The sequence below is a fragment of the Diaphorina citri genome, unplaced genomic scaffold (assembly GCF_000475195.1).
Source record: "Diaphorina citri unplaced genomic scaffold, Diaci psyllid genome assembly version 1.1 scaffold1308, whole genome shotgun sequence".
Classification (NCBI taxonomy): domain Eukaryota; kingdom Metazoa; phylum Arthropoda; class Insecta; order Hemiptera; family Psyllidae; genus Diaphorina; species Diaphorina citri.
In genome coordinates this window covers 36,119-59,406 of record NW_007378737.1, presented here as the reverse complement: position 1 = coordinate 59,406, position 23,288 = coordinate 36,119, and the positions used below count along the sequence as shown (strand labels likewise).

Below are 23,288 nucleotides of genomic sequence, written 5' to 3'. Positions count from 1 at the left end.
TGGGTTAAAGAATAATACATACAACTAACAATTCAGTAAAAAGACCTTGCTTAACCAGAAAAAAAAAAAAAAAAATACGGAGAATTTTGAAAGAATCATGATCCTTCCTAAAATTAATCCCAAAATAACCGCACCCTTTATATTCCTTTCAGGTCGAGAATGAAGAAGACCACAAGTTGTTGGACCTGGAAGACTCTCAGAGGAGTGAAAGGACGGTATTCATCATGCCCCCTGAACCAGCCCCTGGGTCCCATGCTGTCTATTCCTACCAGGTAAGCCTTTGTGTAGGGGCTAGATAGCCCTAAAGGATGGGTTAAGCTTTTACTAATCTACGAATCTACCAGGTAAATCTATCTAACATAATATTTCTCAGCTAACTAATACTTATTTCCTCCTTCCTCAGGACGGATTTCGTTTGGACCCGGCCCTGTTCCACTACAACCGGGACCGGCCCCCGCCCCATCACCTCGACCTGCAGGCCGCGCCGACTGGGACTCCCGGCAGTCCAATGGCCAGGCGCACGAAACAGGAGATCAAGGTGGCCGTCAAACTAGCTGCCCAGTGTGCATCCGCCCCCGAACTGTGGGGCAAATGTCTGCTCAGTACCTGCCATAGGTGAGATTATTATTAAAAAAAAGAGGTTTTCTATCAAACCTTTTTTTTTAATCGAAGAGAGAAGAAAGTTAGGATAGGAGAAAGCCAGCCGTTCCGAGAACGTATAAGTGAGAATTGAGAATAGATTTTGTTATTAACCCCTGGGTTCGATTCCCGCCCGGGACGGATTTTATCCTGAAGGGATATTATTCACTCACGGCTATTTTTCTCTTATTCGGTCCTCTCTTTTCGATTTCGGAAGCTAAACACTGGGTGCCAGATTATTGAGTTCTTTGGAAAATCCTACTATGCTGCAGTGAGCACTGAGCATCAAAGTTCTGATATGAGAACATAAACTTCATTTATTTATTTTTATAAAAACCCCTCTGTTTGTAATTGTACTCCTTTCTCTCTTGACAGAATGATCTCTCATCTGCTGGAAGACATCCCGTTCCCGTCCGTACATCGTCCTCGCATCCTGGTCCAACTCTCCCTCACCGAACGCCTCATCCTGACTCAACCTGAAGATCTGCCACTACCGCGCTCTGGTGCCAGCTTCCGGCAACTCCTGCTCAACCTGGGCCCGGACAACACGCTCCTGCTGCTCCTCTGTGCGCTGACTGAACAGAAGCTGCTGATCCATTCACTTCGCCCCGATGTGTTGACTTCGGTGGCCGAGGCGGTGTCTATGGTAAGTGCTGACTCGGGTATATTAGTGTTACTATGGGTTAATCTGGGCCCGGACAACACGCTCCTGCTGACTGAACAGAAGCTGCTGATCCATTCACTTCGCCCCGATGTGTTGACTTCGGTGGCCGAGGCGGTGTCTATGGTAAGTGCTGACTCGGGTATATTATTGTTACTATGGGTTAATCTGGGCCCGGACAATACGATCCTGCTGACTGAACAGAAGCTGTTGATCCATTCACTTCGCCCCTATGTGTTACTTTGGTGGCCGAGGCGGTGTCTATTGTAAGAACATGGTGTCTGTTTTAGGACTATTTATTCTTAAGGCGTAGTGGGAACACTCATTTAAATTACATTGCCTACAAGCACATTTTGTGTCGTTCGGAAAAAAATCGTGCCGTGCTTAGTGGGAACACTTATTTAAATTACGTTGCCTACAGGACACTCGGAAAAAAATCGGATTAAACTCATGACAAAGGGGAACGGTTCTTTAGCTGACAGTATAAAGGAGGTATATTGGTCCCTGCTTCTTCTATGTCTTCTTCTCATTCTTGTTCTTTCTGGTAGGATGAACAAGGTATATTCTATTCTATATTGAATCAATCGTGTTTCAGGTGTGAAGACAAGCGCTATCTCACCATCAAGCTCCTACCGAAGAGACCTGCCCGCACGCTACGTCACACCCTGACACACCTCTACCACAAACTCCTCATGCTCGTCCGCAAACTACACAACAATAATGTAGAAGATCTAGCTGTGACAGCTAGCAGAAAGAACAGGTCGAATAGTGTGGCCGACCTGCCCGGGAAACAAAACAGCATAGATGCGGACTTTAAACTGTGACAGCTAGCAGAAAGAACAGGTCGAATAGTGTGGCCGACCTGCCCGGGAAACAAAACAGCATAGATGCGGACTTTAAGGAAAGAACAGGTCGAATAGTGTGGCCGACCTGCCCGGGAAACAAAACAGCATAGATGCGGACTTTAAGATCAAAAGACAAGAGGTAAGGATAGAATAGAATAGAATAGACCTCGTTTATTCATAGAATAGAATAAATAGATCAGTTGCGCTTACATGGGTGATGTTTCAAAGTCATAGAGCAGGAAAAATGAGGACCAACGGAATTTTTCTTTTTCTTCTACGACTTCTAGATCCCGAGATAAATCGATTTAAAAAATACCGGCAAATTGTGAACTTTGACGTCACGGCATACGCTCCCGTAGGCGATGACGTCACATCAAATGTCCCGAGCAAAGCTCCCTTGCAGGCAACACATTATTGTGTTTGTGCGCATACGTTTCTGCGCATTTCTTTGTGCTCCTCCGCAAGCGCGCTTGCATACTGGCGCTACCTAGCGAGGCAACTGCCTGAAGTTTGACGTCACACATCTTTGAACTCTTTCATTAGAACGGAAAATGAAAATTTAATTTTCGACCTTTAACAGTTATTTTTTCGGAGTTTCTTGTGTTTGTGCGCATACGTTTCTGCGCATTTCTTTGTGCTCCTCCGCAAGCGCGCTTGCATACTGGCGCTACCTAGCGAGGCAACTGGATGAAGTCTGACGTCACACATCTTTGAACTCTTTCATTAGAACGGAAAATAAAAATTTAATTTTCGACCTTTTACAGTTATTTTTTCCGAGTTTCGACGTCAGATTTGGATTTTTCACTACTTTTTACATAGGAATCGACCATTTATTAATAATTTTTACCCATTTGCAACTGCTCCATTCTGGAGAGGAAAACAGTTCGGAAGAGGAAGCTGTAACAACAAAGCTCTCATCATCCTGAAATCGAAGAGAGTAGACAGGAGAACGAACCTTACTTATCTTGCGCTTGCATACTGGCGCTACCTAGCGAGGCAACTGCCTGAAGTCTGACGTCACACATCTTTGAACTCTTTCATTAGAACGGAAAATATAAATTTAATTTTCGACCTTTTACAGTTATTTTTTCGGAGTTTCGACGTCAGATTTGGATTTTTCACTATTTTTTTGATTCTTGTTTTTCCAGCAACTTCTGGAGCTGGAAATCCAGGAGGCATTTCTCAGGTTCATGGCTTCCGTTCTCAAAGGTTATCGAGGCTATTTGTTGCCCATTATCAAAGCACCCACTGTCGGCGCCACAGACACTAGTTCTCTATTTGATCTGGAAGGTAAGGCTAGGTTATTTTTCTACCTCGCCAACAGGAAGTGTATTTTCCTTTGCGAAAACTGAACACTGCACTGGTCCAATGGAAACATAACACTTTTTTTATGGTAGTCGGGCCAAACAAAAGATGGCTTATTGCTTATTAACTGTAGACTTTAAAGGTTGAAAGGATGATATTGTAGAAAAAAAAAACAACAGACAAACTGAAGGAACATTATTATTATTATTATTATTCTTTTTATTTTACCGAGTGTTTCACTGTCGTTTTTATTTCGTAGTAATGAAACAACTGTCACATTAGACGCATCTGAGTCGTAGCATGCCCATCCCGTAGTATGTCCCTCATCAAATGGGCGAGTTAAAAAACAGAACTCACTTCGTTCTTTCAATTCAACGCTTTCCCTTTTTTTTTGCTAACCACTTTTTACAGATTGCTCTCTCTTGATTAGTTGATAAGCTTTGTCCAAGTCTCTTAGTGGATATGAATTTCTTCCCCCATCCCGTAGTATGTCCCTCATCAAATGGGCGAGTTAAAAAACAGAACTCACTTCGTTCTTTCAATTCAACGCTTTCCCTTTTTTTGCTTCCTCTCAGGTTTCCTAAGGTCGCGGGATCGGGCCAATCACAAGTTTTTCTCCATGATTTCGCGCACCCAGATGTTTATTCGGTTCATAGAGGAAAGATCCCTGGTTTCTGATATGGATACGGGTCTTGCCTTCTTTGATGAGTGCACGGAGAAGGTAAGTCTAGTCCGGGCCAATCACAAGTTTTTCTCCATGATTTCGCGCACCCAGATGTTTATTCGGTTCATAGAGGAAAGATCCCTAGTTTCTGATATGGACACGGGTCTTGCCTTCTTTGATGAGTGCACGGAGAAGGTAAGTCTACTGAGTGAATGGTCGTGGGTTCGATTCCTGGAGGGATAGAAATTAGCCGTACCCAAATGTCTATTCGGTTCATAGAGGAACGGTCGCTAGTGTCTGATATGGACACGGGTCTTGCCTTCTTTGATGAGTGCACGGAGAAGGTAAGTCTATTGAGTGAATGGTCGTGGGTTCGATTCCTGGAGGGATGGAATTTAGAATATATGTACCTTGTTTATCCTGCTGGGATAGGACTGAAAAGTTTGTCTGACTGGGGGACTTTAAACAGCTATGTACCTTGTTTATCCTGCTGGGATAGGACTGAAAAGTTTGTCTGACTGGGGGACTTTAAACAGCGAGTATACCAGCCTGAATTTCTCTTGCTAAAGAAATACCAAAGGTTGGGTGCGAAGGGCATCCAGTCGTAAAATTTGTAGCCAAAACCAAATGTCAGCCCAAAGCAGTCACCCTAGTTAGGGCTGATTGAGAGGCTGACGAAAAACGCCGACCCCGTCTGTACACGGGAAAAGGCGAAGAAAATTAAGAAGATAGGACTGAAAAGTTCTCTTACCCCCGCAGTCTAAGCAAGGGCTCATATATTTCGACATACGAGTATGTATGTATTAGAATAGAATAGAATATATCTTGTTTATCCTGCCCGAATAGGACTGAAAAGTCCCTTTACCCCAGCAGTCTAAACAAGGTCTCGTATATTTGATGGGTTAAAGAATAATACATACAACTAACAATTCAGTAAAAAGACCTTGCTTAACCAGGAAAAAAAAAATAGGGAGAATTTTGAAAGAATCATGATCCTTCCTAAAATTAATCCCAAAATAACCTCACCCTTTCTATCCGGTTTAACCATTAATAACCCCTTTTTACAGATTGTTGTCTCTTGATTAGTTGATAAGTGTTGTCCAGGTCTCTTAGTGGATATGAATTTCTTCTACAGTTAACCCTTACTAACCCCTTTTTACAGATTGCTCTCTCTTGATTAGTTGATAAGTTTTGTCCAAGTCTCTTAGTGGATATGAATTTCTTCTACTGTTTAACCATTAATAACCCCTTTTTACAGATTGTTGTCTCTTGATTAGTTGATAAGTGTTGTCCAGGTCTCTTAGTGGATATGAATTTCTTCTACAGTTAACCCTTACTAACCCCTTTTTACAGATTGCTCTCTCTTGATTAGTTGATAAGTTTTGTCCAAGTCTCTTAGTGGATATGAATTTCTTCTACTGTTTAACCATTAATAACCCCTTTTTACAGATTGTTGTCTCTTGATTAGTTGATAAGTGTTGTCCAGGTCTCTTAGTGGATATGAATTTCTTCTACAGTTAACCCTTACTAACCCCTTTTTACAGATTGCTCTCTCTTGATTAGTTGATAAGTTTTGTCCAAGTCTCTTAGTGGATATGAATTTCTTCTACTGTTTAACCATTAATAACCCCTTTTTACAGATTGCTGTCTCTTGATTAGTTGATAAGTTTTGTCCAAGTCTCTTAGTAGATATGAATTTCTTCTACAGTTAACCCTTACTAACCACTTTTTACAGATTGCTCTCTCTTGATTAGTTGATAAGTTTTGTCCAAGAAGTACTCGTAGAATAGAATAGAATAGAATAGAATAGAATAGAATATACCTTGTTTATCCTGCCCGAATAGGACTGAAAAGTCCCTTTAGCCCAGCAGTCTAAACAAGGTCTCGTATATTTGATGGGTTAAAGAATAATACATACAACAACAGTAAAAAGACCTTGCTTAACCAGGAAAAAAAAACGGAGAATTTTGAAAGAATCATGATCCTTCCTAAAATTAATCCCAAAATAACCTCACCCTTTATATTCCTTTCAGGTCGAGAATGAAGAAGACCACAAGTTGTTGGACCTGGAAGACTCTCAGAGGAGTGAAAGGACGGTATTCATCATGCCCCCTGAACCAGCCCCTGGGTCCCATGCTGTCTATTCCTACCAGGTAAGTCTTTGTGTAGGGGCTAGGTAGCCCTAAAGGATGGGCCAGATTGCTCTCTCTTGATTAGTTGATAAGCTTTGTCCAAGTCTCTTAGTGGATATGAATTTCTTCTACAGTTAACCCTTACTAACCCTCTTTTACAGATTGCTCTTTTTTTTTTTTTTTTTTTTTTTTTTTTTTTTTTTTTTTTTCAAGGTCTATTCTATTGTGGTCAAAATAATAATCAAACGCTTTTTGAAATTTAGAAGGTTGATGGAGGGAACTGTAACAATAAAATTAAGTTCTTATTATTATTTTTTTTCCAGCTTAGTAGTTTGTAGCCATAACCAAATGTAGCCAAACCAAATGTCAGCCCAAAAGCGATCAGCTTAGGGCTGATTGAGGGCTGACGAAAAACGCCTACCCCGTCTGTACACCGGGAAAAGGCGAAGAAGTAGAAGAAGAAGAAGGAGAAGACGAAGATGAAGAAGACGAAGAAGAAGAAAAAGAAGACGAAGAAGAAAAAGAAGAAGAAGAAGAAGAAGAAGAAGAAGAAGAAGAAGAAGAAGCTTGGAGGGTAAAGAGGTCGTGGGTACGGGTCCTGCTCGAAGCGAAATTTATCGTGAACAAACAAGGTTCGTTCTCGGAACGGTTGACTTTCTCCCTTGTCCGTAAACCTCCGTTGTTACACTGGTACAGTTCCCTAGTTCCCTTTATCACTTTTTTTCAACTATAAAAGAGATAAGGTAGCCAGGAAACAACATAATGTCAATTTGACCATGAACCCTACGGTCTCCGAGTTGTGAGTCTACGGGTCAACTCTAACTCGAGTGGGTGTCAATTTAACCTCATTCCGAGTCGTATGTTCTCTTTCTGTCCTATTCGTACAGGATAAACAAGGTATATTCTATTCTGTTCTATGTTTGTCACACGTTCTGTTCCTTTGACTCTCTGTTGAATCAAAACCCTGTTGAACGCACGAAGTGAGTACTAAGTTTTATCTCGACGATTTTTTTTTCTTTAATACCTTGCTTAATGCCCTACAGGGAGGGCACTTACTAAACAAAGTTTCCTTTGTGTGTGACCCTACTAAACATATTTTAGTCTGTTTCGCCATAAAAGCCGTTACATACGCTATGACCTGTCCTTAAACTTTTGTTTTCACAGCCTAGTTAGTTTAGTTGGTAGCGTGTCTGCCTCGTAAGCGCTTGGCCGCATCGAATCCGCTCGATGCGGATTTTATTCTGAACGGATAATGTTCACGGAACGGCTGGCTTTCTCCTACCCTGTCTTCCTTCTCTCTTTGATTTGGGGAAAGAAAGAAAGGATAGAAATAAGGAGGAAAAGATGAAATTGAGGAAGGATAGAAAAAGGAAAAGAATAAACAAACGGAAGAAGAACGAAAAGACAAAAATAAGAAAGGAAAAGTAAACATGTTTTTATAAAATTGTACTTAAATACAATATGACAGGTAGATACGTCATTTCAAACGATTAAACGAAGCCTTATATCTTAATGGAAAGTGAACAGTACAAAAAAAAATCATCATCAATATCATCATCATCATCGTTTGACAGTCGATATTTTCGGTATTTGACAAACAATCATTATTTATTTTTCCGACCATATCATTCATGTTGGTCGGGGAAATTTCTTTTGACTAGTTTTTAGTCCGTCCTTCCCTTATTACTTAAATTAAAATAGTAGGTAATAAAAAAAAAGGTATAGGGACGGACTATTGTATTCGCTTCGGTGTCTGTCTGTTCCTATAGAAGGACTTATATCCAAACCTGGGCGACCTATACATATCTGAAATTAAAGGTCTTTTTACCAGGAACACGAAAGAGGTGGTGCAAATTACATACCACGCCACCTAGCGGTTGAACTAATACCCGTATTTTCCTTAAAAAGAGGGGAAATGAGCTTCACAAGAGGGGAGATCGTCACAGTTTCCCGAAAGGAAAATACACCTAATCATGTGGACTTCAGGACAATGGATTGAAAGCCCAATTCACTCTTCGTGTGTAGGGGCCTTGATTAGGGGCACGTGAATAGGTGACTGCGTGACTGCACCTAAATGTCAATGCCCCCTCCCGATGAACTTTATTAAATCTGATATTTTGTTTTCAATAGAGATAATAGATTTCAGTAAACAATACACCTTGGCCCCTGAATTTCAGGAAGCAGTAAAAAAAGTGCGTTTATTCCTCGCACTGAAATTAAGGTCACTGCCCAATTCTTACTCCTAAAAAATACTAAAGCATATCTTATAATCTGACGTCACACTCTTTGAACTTTTTCATTAGAACGGCACATGAAAATTGAATTTTCGACCTTTTAAAGACACATTTTCGGAGTTTCGTCTTCAGATTTGGATCCTTTTTGGGAATCGATCTTTTATTCATGATTTTTACCCAATAACATTATCCTTTATTGGGCAACCACGAGTTTCAATTGATTTAGGTGTTTTATTAGTTGTCATTATAACTGACCAATTGATCTTCGATTGAACACCAATTGACCTCAACAGGGCATTAGGACATGATGTTGCCTAGTAAAAGAGTTGAAAATGTTGTCCAGCCATCTCACGCACCTAGTTAGCTTGGAAGGTAGTGCCCCTGCCTTGTAAGCGCTAGGTTGTAGGTTTGATTCCCGTCCGGGGCGAACTTTATCTCAAACACATAAGGTTCGTTCTCCGAACGGCTGGCTTTCTCCTATCCTGTCCGCCTTGAGCCCCGTCCGGGGCGAACTTTACCCTAAACAGTTGAGCTTCGTTCTCAAGGAAATACTTTTTTTCTTAAGGTGCCTATTAAATTTTCCTTTGTTTGATTTCAGGGCTGTCGGCAGATCTCAATCATGGGAGTTTCAAAAGTCCCGAAGTGTTCCTGTGTTATCGGAGAGGCCGAGATAAGCCGCCCCTGGTCGATGTGGGGTAAGTAGACTCTTCGAACGGGTAGCTACCAGTGGCGGAATACTAGATCGAGAAGAATAATAAATTATTGAATTGATAAGGAGCAGTAAAGAAGCTAATTAACTAAGATAAAATGAATACTATTGCAATGAATCGTGCTACCTGTTGCCTCTGGCTCTCTGGCTAGAGGATGTCAAACAGAGAGTAGACTAGTGTCTACCCACTGTTTGCGTCGGTGGAAGTAATTCGAAAGCGGTTTCAAGGTACAGAAAAAAAAAGCTTAGCTAGCTTCTTCAAAGAATTATCTCTGCTTTTAAATAATAAACACAAGTCCTCACGATTTATAAGTGCGGTTCAGGACAAGCCAATTAAACATGGCTAGAGACCATCACCCCGGTGTATGGCAGAAAGGTACAGAAAAAAAAAGCTTAGCTAGCTTCTTCAAAGAATTATCTCTGCTTTTAAATAATAAACACAAGTCCTCACGATTTATAAGTGCGGTTCAGGACAAGCCAATTAAACATGGCTAGAGACCATCACCCCGGTGTATGGCAGAAGAAGAAGAAGAAGAAGAAAAGATATCTATTCCTTATTCTGGCATTACCATTCAGCTACAGCTGAAGCCGCTACAACAACAACAACGACAGTCGCTCATTAAGCCTATGATAGTATGATATCCACAGAAATTGTGAAGAGGCTCTCATCTGAATCCCAAATAATTCATTATAATCTATTCTATCCTTTTCGTTTCCCTCAGGATCATGTTCGACGGGAAAGAGAAAATCCTGCCTTATTGAATTGTACAACTCAATTAATTGTCATAAGAAGGGTCCTTCTGAAGCTCTCATGGGCTTGATCAAGCCCATAGTCTTATGCATAGAGCTCATGTTTGCAAAGTTGCACACATTATCCCTATATTTTTGTCTACTTTCATTGTAGAAAAAAACATTCAGTTAAAATTGAAAACTTACTTCGTTCATTCCATGATCCATTCAAAGTATTTAAACCTATTTCTGTCCAGTGTTATTTCTCTATGTCAACATAGGCGTAGGTAGGCGTAATCCTCTTCTGTTCACGTCCACGCATTCAATTCACGCATACTAAGTAGATATGTAAGTAGTACGCATGTACCTATGTACGTATACATAATACCAATATCCTATCATGTCAGTGGTAGATGACATATGTAGAGCTTCCACAGGTGTGTTTAATAGCTATCAATATGTTGAGTTCCGGCTGGGGCCCAGAGAATTTTTTTTTAATTTTTTACCAGTAAGTAGTAAATTAATGTTCTGTGTTCTTTTCTAAAGCACCTGGTTCAGAAATGGTGGAAAAATATCGAGGAGAAAAAAGGTATGTTAACATTTATCTCCAGAAACATGCATTTTCAGCATAAAACTGATCCTTGTTTTTCATTTTTCTTTTTTACTCACAGGGTGTGCAGTCTTCTGGAATAAGTTTTAAACTTTACAGCAAAAAATATCAATAATGGTTTTACCGGAAAAATTTGAACACTGAAGAGCAGTTTGAGAAAAACCAAAAAATTGGGGTGTCCCGCTTTCATTGCCCGGCAGTGTATATTCTACTGAGATGTGCTATGAGCACGATTTATAAGTGCGGTTCAGGACAAGCCAATTAAACATGGCTAGAGACCATCACCCCGGTGTATGGCAGAAGAAGAAGAAGAAGAAAAGATATCTATTCCTTATTCTGGCATTACCATTCAGCTACAGCTAGCTGAAGCCGCTACAACAACAACAACAACGACAGTCGCTCATTAAGCCTATGATAGTATGATATTCACAGAAATTGTGAAGAGGCTCTCATCTGAACCCCAAATAATCTATTCCATTATAATCTATTCTATCCTTTTCGTTTCCCTCAGGATCATGTTCGACGGGAAAGAGAAAATCCTGCCCGACTCGGAAATCGTGTCCAAGACGCCCGAAGGTCGGTGCGCCAACGTTAACAATTCCACGGCGCGCACCTTTGTCACGTATAGACGCGCGCCGCCTACTCTGCCGCCCAACACTCTGGTGGTGACCGACATCTGTGTTATTATACCGAGCAAGATGGAAACGCCGCCGCATGCCTTCTGCGTGATTAATAAGAACTTGAACCGCGGCCTGGTAAGTTGATTTATTTATTTAGACGCTTTACTTATTGGTTATAATTCAGTGTACACAAATGCAAAAAATTGCAAACAAAGGGCGAAATTATTGCCTGGGGCAATCTCTACCATTTAACCCAAGTTGATACAAGACAAGGCCCCGCACCATGCCTTCTGCGTGATCAATAAGAACTTGAACCGCGACCTGGTAAGTTGACCCCGCCTGGAATCGAACCGGGGACCTCCTGTGAGTAAGACCAGCCACTCACTATCAGGTAGACCTGATTGATTAATAAGAACTTGAACCGCGGCCTGGTAAGTTGATTTATTTATTTAGACGCTTTACTTTTTGGTTATAATTCAATGTACACAAAATGCAAAAAATTGCAAACAAAGGACGAAATTATTGCCTGGGGCAATCTCTACCATTCAACCTAAATTGATACAAGACCGGCCCCGCACCATGCCTTCTGTGTGATTAATAAGAACTTGAACCGCGGCCTGGTAAGTTGATTTATTTATTTAGACGCTTTACTTTTTGGTTATAATTCAATGTACACAAATGCAAAAAATTGCAAACAAAGGGCGAAATTATTACCTGGGGCAATCTCTACCATTTAACCCAAGTTGATACAAGGCACCATGCCTTCTGCGTGATCAATAAGAACTTGAACCGCGGCCTGGTAAGTTGACCTCGCCTGGAATCGAACCGGGGACCTCCTGTGAGTAAGACCAGCCACTCACTATCAGGTAGACCTGATCTCACTATCAGGTAGACCTGATCAAGTGTCGGGTATACCTGATAGAGTCAGTTCTACCTGATAATGAGTGGCTGGCCTAAGATAGAGACCCCGCCGCATGCCTTCTGTGTGATCAATAAGAAGTTGAATAGGGGCCTGGTAAGTTGATCTCAATGGGAATCGAACCTGGGACCTCATGTGTCTGCCTCTAACGCTGTGACCGTCCGACAGATCGCGGTCTCACAGACCTAGGTTTGTACCGTCTTAACGTGTGTGGATGAAAAAGTCTGACACCTAGATCTGTGAGAACCTAGGTTTCGATGATCGCCCGGGGCGGATTTTATCCTGATGGCATAATGTTCGTTCTTGGAACGGCTGGCTTTCTTCTATCCTATCTTCCTTCTATCTTCCCTTTCGGGACGATAAGGCCCTGGCAGTTACAGTTCCCTCTATCAAACCTCTTGAAAGAAAGAAAGTGAAAACTCATTTTGAATTCTAATCTTCCATGTCTTACAAAGAATTTTCTATATTTATTACAGAGATTTTTGAAAGTGAAAATCGTGTGAAAAGTGAAAATTCATTCCACATTCCATTCTCATTTCAGGTGGGTTCGGACGTGTTTCTGTGCTACAAGAAGTCGATGAACTCCGCGCGCTCTCTGGTGTACAAGCCTCAACTCCTGGTCCAATACCCGAACATGGACAGGGCGGACTTTGCCTTCCCCCGCTCGGTGCCTATATTTTGTCTCCCTATGGGGGCCACTCTGGAGGCGTGGCCTGTCAACGTGCAGCGCCCCAGCCCTATCTTCTCCACGTTTGTGCTGACCGTGTCTGATGCTGCCGAGAAAGTAAGTGACACAAGGAGGTAGCCTGAAGTGACACAAGGAGGTAGCCTGAAGTGACACAAGGAGGTAGCCTGAAGTGACACAAGGAGGTAGCCTGGTATTCCAGTGTTGAAACGCCTCATTCGGAAAAATAAAATATGTACAAATCGCTAAGTATCGCCAGGCACACGGTTAGCCCAGTGGTAACGCGTTTGCTTGCCATGCAGAAGGTCCCGGGTTCGAATTCCACCATAGGAAAAAAATTGGGGTCGTCTTTCGATTTACAAATATTTCAAAGGGCTACTTTCAGGTGTTTCGTGTTGACCCAGCACCTAAATGGAAACTATTGTGTCTCTTATCGTTTATCTGATAAGGGGTATACTACGGGATGGGGATGCTACGACACAGACCGCAAGCGTCTAATGTAGCAGTTGTTTCTTTGCCCAGAAATAAAGACGGTGGTGCAACTCTTTTTTTCAAGGAACTAGAAATTCTTCTTCCTCGTCTTTTTCCGTGTTCAGACGGGGTCGGCGTTTTTCGTCAGCCTCTCAATCAGCCCTTACTTAGGGTGGTTGCTTTGGGCTGACATTTGGTTTTGGCTACAAATTTCGCACTCAACCTTTGCTATTTTTTAGCAAGGGAAATTCAGGCTGGTATACTCCCTGTCTAAAGTCCCCCAGCCAAACTAAGCTAGTGTACTCCCTGTTTAACGTCCCCAAGCCAGACTAAGCTGGTCTACTCCCTGTTTAACGTCCCCCAGCCTGACAAACTCCGATTAAGTTTATCTCTTACCTAAAAAAAGTAAATATTATAATCTTTTTCTTTCTTCTCTCTCCTCATCAGGTGTACGGCTCCGCGGTGACCTTCTACGAGCCCTACCCGGCCGACCGCGTCACGGCCCAGCAGCGCCACAAACTTCGCGTCCAGTGTGAAGAGAACTCCCCTACCGGTGACCCCCCTGCGTCGCCCAATGTGGAGTACCACACGAACAAGTGCCTCTGTCTCCTCTCCCATTGGCCCTTCTTTCATACTTTTGAAAAGTTCCTGTTGTTTCTCTATAAAACGAGCTTGGAGACGGAACCCCAGCCTGTACCTATTGAACGGTAAGTTCTATCTTGGAGACGGAATCCCAGCCTGTACCTTTTGAACGGTAAGTTCCTCTATAAGACGAGCTTGGAGACGGAACCCCAGCCTACCCTGAGTGGCCGTTCTTTCATACGTTTGAGAAGTTCCTGCTGTTCCTCTATAGTCTATAAGACTAGCTTGGAGACGGAACCCCAGTCTGTACCTATTGAACGGTAAGTTCTATCAGGGTACTGACGTGAGGTAGCTCTCATGGTGTAGTGGTCACTGCGCTCGCTTTGCACACGGGAGACCCGGGTTCAATTCCCGGCGGGGTCAATATATCATGCAAATGATTGAATCCTTGACTGGCTGTTGCGCGACCCACTCAGCCTCGTGAGGAAAATGAGTAGCTATCTAGCTAATATACATAAATGCGCGTAGCAACTGGTGCCAGTATGGTAGCTAAACATAATCGAAGAGAGAAGAATGACAGGATAGGAGGAAAGCCAGACGTTCCGAGAACAAACTTTATCTGTTTAGGATAAAATTCGCCCCGGGGGAATCGAACCCGCAACCTAGCGATTGAAAGGCAGACGTATACTAACCTTTCAGCCAACTAGGCTGGTGGGTGGAGAGCTTAGCTTCATAGCATACGCGGTGAGACACAGCTTTTTTTAGAGGTTTGATAGAGGGAACTGTAACAAAGAAAACTTGTTGTATTTTTATAATAAGGGGGGTGGGAGTGGGGAGTGCAATCTTGAAAGTTCAGGGTTCCGCAAAGATGTTCACCTTTTGAAAAGGGTTCCGCGGGCCAAACTAATTAAGAAACACTGGGTTAAAGAATAATACATACAACTAACAATTCAGTAAAAAGACCTTGCTTAACCAGGAAAAAAAAAATAGGGAGAATTTTGAAAGAATCATGATCCTTCCTAAAATGAATCCCAAAATAACCTCACCCTTTCTATTCCTTTCAGGTCGAGAATGAAGAAGACCACAAGTTGTTGGACCTGGAAGACTCTCAGAGGAGTGAAAGGACGGTATTCATCATGCCCCCTGAACCAGCCCCTGGGTCCCATGCTGTCTATTCATACCAGGTAAGGGGCTAGGTAGCCCTAAAGGATGGGTGAGCATAAAGTTCCCCCCAGGGCGGGAATCGGAACGAACCTTACTTATCTCTTGAGCATAAAGTTCCCCCCAGGGCGGGAATCGGAACCGTATAGGTCTATAGGTAATCGTATAAACTATGAAGACCTTCCAAGCTAAAACTGGGCTATTTTACTGTGTGTTTGTGTTTTTTTTTTAAGTTCTGCAAAATATATCTGCCTTTTTGGTTCTCCTCATCAAGTTGACCCACAGAACTTATATATAATGTCTGCTGAAACCCTCCAAGAGATTTTTTTTCTCCCAAGATGAGTGTTTCATCACCGTTTTTATTTCGTAGCAATGAAACAACTTCTACATCAAACTCTTGTGGTCTGTGTCGTAGCATGCCCATCCCGTAGTCTGTCCCTCATCAGATGGACAATTTACATTACCAAGCTAAAACTGGGCTATTTTTCTGTTTGTTTGTGTTTTTTTTTTTTTTTTCCTCCCAAGATGAGTTTTTCATCACCGTTTTTATTTCGTAGCAATGAAACAACTTCTACATGAAACTCTTGTGGTCTGTGTCGTAGCATGCCCATCCCGTAGTCTGTCCCTCATCAGATGGACAATTTACATTAGTTGATTCTTGTTTTTCCAGCAACTTCTGGAGCTGGAAATCCAGGAGGCATTTCTCAGGTTCATGGCTTCCGTTCTCAAAGGTTATCGAGGCTATTTGTTGCCCATTATCAAAGCACCCACTGTCGGCGCCACAGACACTAGTTCTCTATTTGATCTGGAAGGTAAGGCTAGCTTATTTTTCTACCTCGCCAACAAGAAGTGTATTTTCCTTTGCGAAAACTGACCACTGCACTGGTCAAATGGAAACATAACACTTTTTTTTACACTAGTTCTCTATTTGATCTGGAAGGTAAGGCTAGGTTATTTTTCTACCTCGCCAACAGGAAGTGTATTTTCCTTTGCGAAAACTGACCACTGCACTGGTCCAATGGAAACATAACACTTTTTTTTTATGGCGCATTCTTTTACATCAACGCATACCCAAGAAGGGAAAAGTTTGGTTGAAAAATTTCCGCCCTGGCCGGGATTCGAACCCAGCACCTCCAGGTTAAGAAGCAGTGCTCTTGACTACTCGGCCACAGAGGTGGGCTGGGTAGGAGTAGCTACTTAAGTAATGAGTAAAGAACATGGTGTCTGTTTTAGGACTATTTATTCTTAAGGCGTAGTGGGAACACATTTAATTACATTCCCCATTATAATCTATTCTATCCTTTTCGTTTCCCTCAGGATCATGTTCGACGGGAAAGAGAAAATCCTGCCCCGTAGTGGGAACACTCATTTAAATTACATTGCCTACAAGCACATTTCGTGTCGTTCGGAAAAAAATCGTGCCGTGCTTAGTGGGAACACTCATTTAAATTATATTGCTTACAGGACACTCGTAAAAAAAATCGGATTAAACTCACGACAAAGAAGAACGGTTCTTTAGCTGACAGTATAAAAGAGGTATATTGGTCCCTGCTTCTTCTATGTCCTCTTCTCATTCTTGTTCTTTCTGGCCGTAGTGGGAACACTCATTTAAATTACATTGCCTACAAGCACATTTCGTGTCGTTCGGAAAAAAATCGTGCCGTGCTTAGTGGGAACATTCATTTAAATTACATTGCCTACAGGACACTCGGGAAAAAAATCGGATTAAACTCACGACAAAGGGGAACGGTTCTTTAGCTGACAGTATAAAAGAGGTATATTGGTCCCTGCTTCTTCTATGTCTTCTTCTCATTCTTGTTCTTTCTGGCAGGATGAAAAAGGTACATTCCATTCTATTCTATATTGAATCAATTGTGTTTCAGGTGTGAAGACAAGCGCTATCTCACCATCAAGCTCCTGCTCCATAGACAGCGGTCAAGGGGAGATGCTACACCAGAGACATCTCAGTATGTCTCACGCCACGCCAGGTAAAGAAACGAGCTTTCTTGAGTAAATAATAATTAAGCTTAAGTAAAGAATCAAGCTTAATTTAAGCATCAAGCCTAATTTAAGCATCAAGCTTCTTCAGTAAAGAATTAAGCTTCTTGAGAAAATAACCAAGATTTGGTAAAGCATCAGGCTTCCGGGCAGAGTCGAAGTTTTTTCGGCTTCTGTGCCTGGAATACGGGGTGCGCTCAACCTCGTGTGAACGATCGAATGGCAGTGGCGGCATTACCAGAGTGAAAAGAAAATTTACTGAGGTGATAGAATCAGTAAAGGAGTCTCTTGGTAATGCTGTGCTATGTGTGTTGTGCAGAGGCTTTCAGCTTCACTACAAACAAATCATGTTTTAGGTTTTAAGTCATGATTTAGATTTTTTTAGACCTCCATAGACAGCGGTCAAGGGGAGATGCTACACCAGAGACATCTCAGTATGTCTCACGCCACGCCAGGTAAAGAAACGAGCTTTCTTAAGTAAATAATTAAGCTTAAGTAAAGAATCAAGCTTAATTTAAGCATCAAGCTTCTTCAGTGAAGAATTAAGCTTCTTGAGAAAATAACCAAGATTTGGTAAAGCATCAGGCTTTCGGGCAGAGTCGAAGTTTTTTCGGCTTCTGCGCCTGGAATACGGGGTGCGACACCAGGTAAAGAAACGAGCTTTCTTAAGTAAATAATTAAGCTTAAGTAAAGAATCAAGCTTAATTTAAGCATCAAGCTTCTTCAGTAAAAAATTAAGCTTCTTGAGAAAATAACCAAGATTTGGTAAAGTATCAATCAGGCTTCCGGGCAGAGTTGAAGTTTTTTCGGCTTCTGTGCCTGGAATACGGGGTGTGCTCAACCTCGTGTGAACGATCGAGTGGCAGTGGCGGCACTACCAGAGTGAAAAGAAAATTTACTGAGGTGATAGAATCAGTAAAGGAGTCTCTTGGTAATGCTGTGCTATGTGTGTTGTGCAGGGGCTTTCAGCTTCACTACAAATAAATCGTGTTTTAGATTTTAAGTCATGATTTAGATTTTTTTAGACTTTTTTAAATTCTGACAAATGTTTTGTGATTCTTGTGGTCGTCATAGCGACCACAACGCCTAGTATCTTCATAGACGATGTTCCATTGGACGACCCACAGTTAGAACAACCGACTACGCGCACCCAGATGTTTATTCGGTTCATAGAGGAAAGATCCCTAGTTTCTGATATGGATACGGGTCTTGCCTTCTTTGATGAGTGCACGGAGAAGGTAAGTCTACTGAGTGGATGGTCGTGGGTTCGATTCCCGGAATTTAGAATATATGTACCTTGTTTATCCTGCTGGGATAGGACTGAAAAGTTTGTCTGACTGGGGGACTTTAAATAGCGAGTATACCAACCTGAATTTCCCTTGCTAAAGAAATAGCAAAAGTTGAGTGCGAAGGGCATCCACTCGTAAAATTTGTAGCCAAAGCCAAATGTCAGCCCAAAGCAGTCACCCTAGTTAGGACTGATTGAGAGGCTGACGAAAAACGCCGACCCCGTCTGTACACGGGAAAAGGTGAAGAAATGTAAGAAGATAGGACTGAAAAGTTCTCTTACCCCCGCAGTCTAAGCAAGGGCTCATATATTTTGACATACGAGTATGTATGTATTAGAATAGAATATATCTTGTTTATCCTGCCCGAATAGGACTGAAAAGTCCCTTTACCCCAGCAGTCTAAACAAGGTCTCGTATATTTGATGGGTTAAAGCAGTGTTTCTTAATTGGTGTTCCGCGGAACCTAGGGGTTCCGCGAGCTGACGGCAAGGGTTCCGCGAGATATTTTGGAAAAATCATACACTAGATAAAATGCAGTTTCAAAACGATCATCTTAGACTAGGTAGGTATAAGGTGGCCGTCAAACTAGCTGCCCAGTGTGCATCCGCCCCCGAACTGTGGGGCAAATGTCTGCTCAGTACCTGCCATAGGTGAGATTTATTTAAAAAAATAGGTTTTCTATCAAACCTTTTTTTTTTTTAAAATCGAAGAGAAAAGAAAGATGGGATAGAAAGCCAGCCGTTCCGAGAACGTATAGGTGAGAATTGAGAATAGATTTTGTTATTAACCCCTGGGGTCGATTCCCGCCCTTTATCCTGAAGGGATATTATTCACTCACGGCTATTTTTCTCTTATTTCCTCCCTCTCTTTTCGATTTCGGACGAGAAGACCTTGGTAGTTAAAGTTCCCAATGACATTGTAGGGAAATATTGGGATGCGAGAGGAAAAATGGCCTAATGGTCAAAGATCCCGACATTTGCAACATACATACATACATGTTATTAATTATTAACCCCTGGGTTCGATTATCCTGAAGGGATATTATTCACTCACGGCTATTTTTCTCTTATTTGGTCCTCCCTCTCTTTTCGATTTGGGGCGAGAAGACCTTGGTAGTTACAGTTCCTTCTAGTGCTGCAGTTTTGTCATAAGAACGCGAAGACATTTCATTTATTTATTTTAACATTAAGTAAATATCAATGATAATTTGTCTATGTTTCAGCATATGGTTCATACATCTGCCGAGTTACATTGCAATGTCTGAGTCTAAAGTGACGGTACTGAGGTCTGCTTATGAACTGCTAGCCAAAGCTCAGAAGTATGGAATACATCCATCTGATGAGGTAATAACATATATTATGCTTTACTTTTTTTATTTTAACATTAAGTAAATATCAATGATAATTTGTCCATGTTTCAGCATATGGTTCATACATCTGCCGAGTTACATTGCAATGTCCGAGTCTAAAGTGACGGTACTGAGGTCTGCTTATGAATTGCTAGCCAAAGCTCAGAAGTATGGAATACATCCATCTGATGAGGTAATAACATATTATGCTTTACTTTTTTTTTTCGTCTGCTTATGAATTGCTAGCCAAAGCTCAGAAGTATGGAATACATCCATCTGATGAGGTAATAACATATTATGCTTTACTTTTTTTTCTTTTCTTTTTCACTCTTTGGAATTTCTGCTTATGAATTGCTAGCCAAAGCTCAGAAGTATGGAATACATCCATCTGATGAGGTAATAACATATTATGCTTTACTTTTTTTTTCTTTTCTTTTTCACTCTTTGGAAAAGTTTGTTCTTAGCCTAGTTAGATTGGTAAGCCTTTTAAACAGCTGAGTGGTTCTTAACCCAGATGGCGCGTTGGGTCTTCTGGAAGGCAATCAGGCTAAAAATAGTTCTTGTACTTTTCGATTTTTCTAATTTTTCCGTCAAGAGTTAATGCCCACTAATATGTTTAATTGACATTCATATCTAACAAATGGCACGTTAAAAAAATATCCCTCTCCCTATCATTTCCCAGGTGTGTTACCGCGTGATGATGCAACTGTGCGGCCTTTACTCTCAGCCGGTGCCTTTGGAAAAGTTTGTTCTTAGCCTAGTTAGATTGGTAAGCCTTTTAAAGAGCTGAGTGGTTCTTAACCCAGATGGCGCGTTGGGTCTTCTGGAAGGCAATTAGGCTAAAAATAGTTCTTGTACTTTTCGATTTTTCTAATTTTTCCGCTTGAAGAGTTAATGCCCCCTAATATGTTTAATTGACATTACACTAACAATATTCTAGAAAGATGTAATTTTGATATCTCCACTGATATTATTCAATCAACTGTTTCCTGATAGTTGCACTTTTCAATATCAGTATTAGTTTGGTCATCGATCCATATACTTTCCACGCTTTCCGTTCCTCAATTTATCAGTAAATTGGTTGAATTTTATAAGGGCTTGAGGGAGAAGCCATTCAACAATGACACTCCCATTATAAATCAGACAAAGTCTGTTGGCAATTAGGCTAAAAATAGTTCTTGTACTTTTCGATTTTTCTAATTTTTCCGCTTGACGTCAAGAGTTAATGCCCCCTAATATGTTTAATTGACATTCATATCTAACAAATGGCACGTTAAATAAATATCCCTCTCCCTATCATTTCCCCAGGTGTGTTACCGCGTGATGATGCAACTGTGCGGCCTTTACTCTCAGCCGGTCTACGTTAAATAAATATCCCTCTCCCTATCATTTCCCCAGGTGTGTTACCGCGTGATGATGCAACTGTGCGGCCTTTACTCTCAGCCGGTGCTGGCGGTAAAACTTCTATTCCTCATGCGGCGCTGCGGCATTCAACCGAACGCTATCACCTATGGGTTCTACAACCGGGCCGTTCTAGAAGCAAAGTGGAGCTCGGAGGTGTACAACTCCAGTCAGCTCCTGTGGAACAAGCTACGTAATGTGATCCTGGCCGCTGCCTTGCTTAGACGTGCAGGTAATGTATGATAGGACACAGAACACACGAGTCTAGAAGTGTATTGTAGCGGTAAAGGTTTGACCTATGGGTTCTACAACCGGGCCGTTCTAGAAGGAAAGTGGAGCTCAGAGGTGTACAACTCCAGTCAGCTCCTGTGGAACAAGCTACGTAATGTGATCCTGGCCGCTGCCTTGCTTAGACGTGCAGGTAATAATTAATTTTTCTCCTCTACTGTAGGCCAGGCTCCAAAAATTTGAAGCTGAAGTAATCTAATAACTATTTAATTATTATTCATTTGATTAATTTTTCTCCTCTACTGTAGGCCAGGCTCCAAAAATTTGAAGCTAAAGTAATCTAATAACTATTTAATTATTATTCATTTGGGGGTGGGGGACGAAAAATAGGAACTGAATTTTGACACAAATGACCTTTTTCATACGCGCCTTGCTTAGACGTGCAGGTAATAATTAATTTTTCTCCTCTACTGTAGGCCAGGCTCCAAAAATTTGAAGCTAAAGTAATCTAATAAGTATTTAATTATTCTTCATTTGGGGGGTGGGGGACGAAAAATAGGAACTGAATGTTGACACAAATGACCTTTTTCATACGTCTTTGGTTTGTAGGTCAAGAAGCAAGTATGCGCCGTCTCCAGCTGTCTAACGACGACATCTCTCACTCTGGACCTGACTTGGCACATGACGTGTCCTCCATAGACAGCGGTCAAGGGGAGATGCTACACCAGAGACATCGAACGAACCTTACTTATCTCTTGAGCATAAAGTTCCCCCCAGGGCGGGAATCGGAACGAACCTTACTTATCTCTTGAGCATAAAGTTCCCCCCAGGGTGGGAATCGGAACCGTATAGGTCTATAGGTAATCGTATAAACTATGAAGACCTTCCAAGCTAAAACTGGGCTATTTTACTGTGTGTTTGTGTTTTTTTTTTAAGTTCTGCAAAATATATCTGCCTTTTTGGTTCAACCCTTACTAACCCCCTTTTACAGATTGCTCTCTCTTGATTAGTTGATAAGTTTTGTCCAAGTCTCTTAGTGGATATTTCTTCCACTGTTAACCCTTACTAACTCCTTTTTACAGATTGCTCTCTCTTGATTAGTTGATAAGTTTTGTCCAAGTCTCTTAGTGGATATTTCTTATACAGTTAACCCTTACTAACTCCTTTTTACAGATTGCTCTCTCTTGATTAGTTGATAAGTTTTGTCCAAGTCTCTTAGTGGATATGAATTTCTTCTACTGTTTAACCCTTACTAACCCCTTTTTACAGATTGTTGTAAGTCATCTAGAATACAATATACCTTGTTTATTCTGCTGGGATAGGACTGAAAAGTCTCTTTATCTCCACAGTTTAACCAAGGTCTCGTTCGTATATTTTTGTTTCGTGGGGATTCGTGGGTAAAATCAAGCCATCTTTTGGGTCTATTTGCCCCGTACACCTAAGCCTCCGAGTGGACCTTTTGTGTGTGAAATAGATTCGACGAAACGATTACCGCTACATTAGACTCGTGTGTTCTGTGTCGTAGCGTTCCCATCCCGTATGTCCCACATCAAATGGGCGGTCAGAGATACAATAGGTGCTGAGTCAACACGAGAACACCAGACAGTAACTTGTTGAAATATTTACGATCGTAGCGTTCCCATCCCGTATGTCCCACATCAAATGGGCGGTCAGAGATACAATAGGTGCTGAGTCAACACGAGAACACCAGACAGTAATCTGATGAAATATTTACTTACGATCGAAATGAGAGCGCTTTTTTTTGCGATGGGGTGATACGAACCCGGGATCTTCTACTTTGAAAGCAACAGCGTTACCACTTGAATAACCGTGCCTTCAAATTCTTTATATTTTTTCAGAATGCCTCCCAGACGGAATCGAAGCGGCTCTTGTACAGAAATCCCCTATGTAAATAATTCCGCCGCCCCTTGCAACCCGTCCAATAGCAATGTAAACAACTCTAGTTACCATAGTAACCATCATAAGCGTCACCACCATCACCATAGCAACAAACCCAGTGACCATACAGTGGGGAATCAGGGATATAGTAAACTATTG

General features: G+C 41.6%; 1 protein-coding gene across 1 annotated transcript in view; it reads left to right on the top strand.

Annotated features, from left to right (window-relative positions):
- Positions 1–23,288, top strand: part of LOC113469947 (DENN domain-containing protein Crag-like) — a 48,902-nt gene that overhangs the window by 3,036 nt on the left and 22,578 nt on the right. The window contains exons 5-28 of the mRNA XM_026828013.1: positions 153–272; positions 404–615; positions 1,003–1,526; positions 1,859–2,060; positions 2,212–2,284; positions 3,294–3,435; positions 4,026–4,171; positions 6,148–6,267; positions 7,411–7,414; positions 9,079–9,175; positions 11,040–11,283; positions 12,609–12,851; positions 13,671–13,916; positions 14,870–14,989; positions 15,637–15,778; positions 16,850–16,954; positions 17,360–17,419; positions 18,039–18,202; positions 18,827–18,903; positions 19,476–19,596; positions 21,000–21,234; positions 21,840–21,996; positions 22,500–22,505; positions 23,090–23,277. Of these exons, the coding sequence (XP_026683814.1) occupies positions 153–272; positions 404–615; positions 1,003–1,526; positions 1,859–2,060; positions 2,212–2,284; positions 3,294–3,435; positions 4,026–4,171; positions 6,148–6,267; positions 7,411–7,414; positions 9,079–9,175; positions 11,040–11,283; positions 12,609–12,851; positions 13,671–13,916; positions 14,870–14,989; positions 15,637–15,778; positions 16,850–16,954; positions 17,360–17,419; positions 18,039–18,202; positions 18,827–18,903; positions 19,476–19,596; positions 21,000–21,234; positions 21,840–21,996; positions 22,500–22,505; positions 23,090–23,277 (3,748 nt within the window). The remainder of the gene's footprint in view (positions 1–152; positions 273–403; positions 616–1,002; positions 1,527–1,858; positions 2,061–2,211; positions 2,285–3,293; positions 3,436–4,025; positions 4,172–6,147; positions 6,268–7,410; positions 7,415–9,078; positions 9,176–11,039; positions 11,284–12,608; positions 12,852–13,670; positions 13,917–14,869; positions 14,990–15,636; positions 15,779–16,849; positions 16,955–17,359; positions 17,420–18,038; positions 18,203–18,826; positions 18,904–19,475; positions 19,597–20,999; positions 21,235–21,839; positions 21,997–22,499; positions 22,506–23,089; positions 23,278–23,288) is intronic.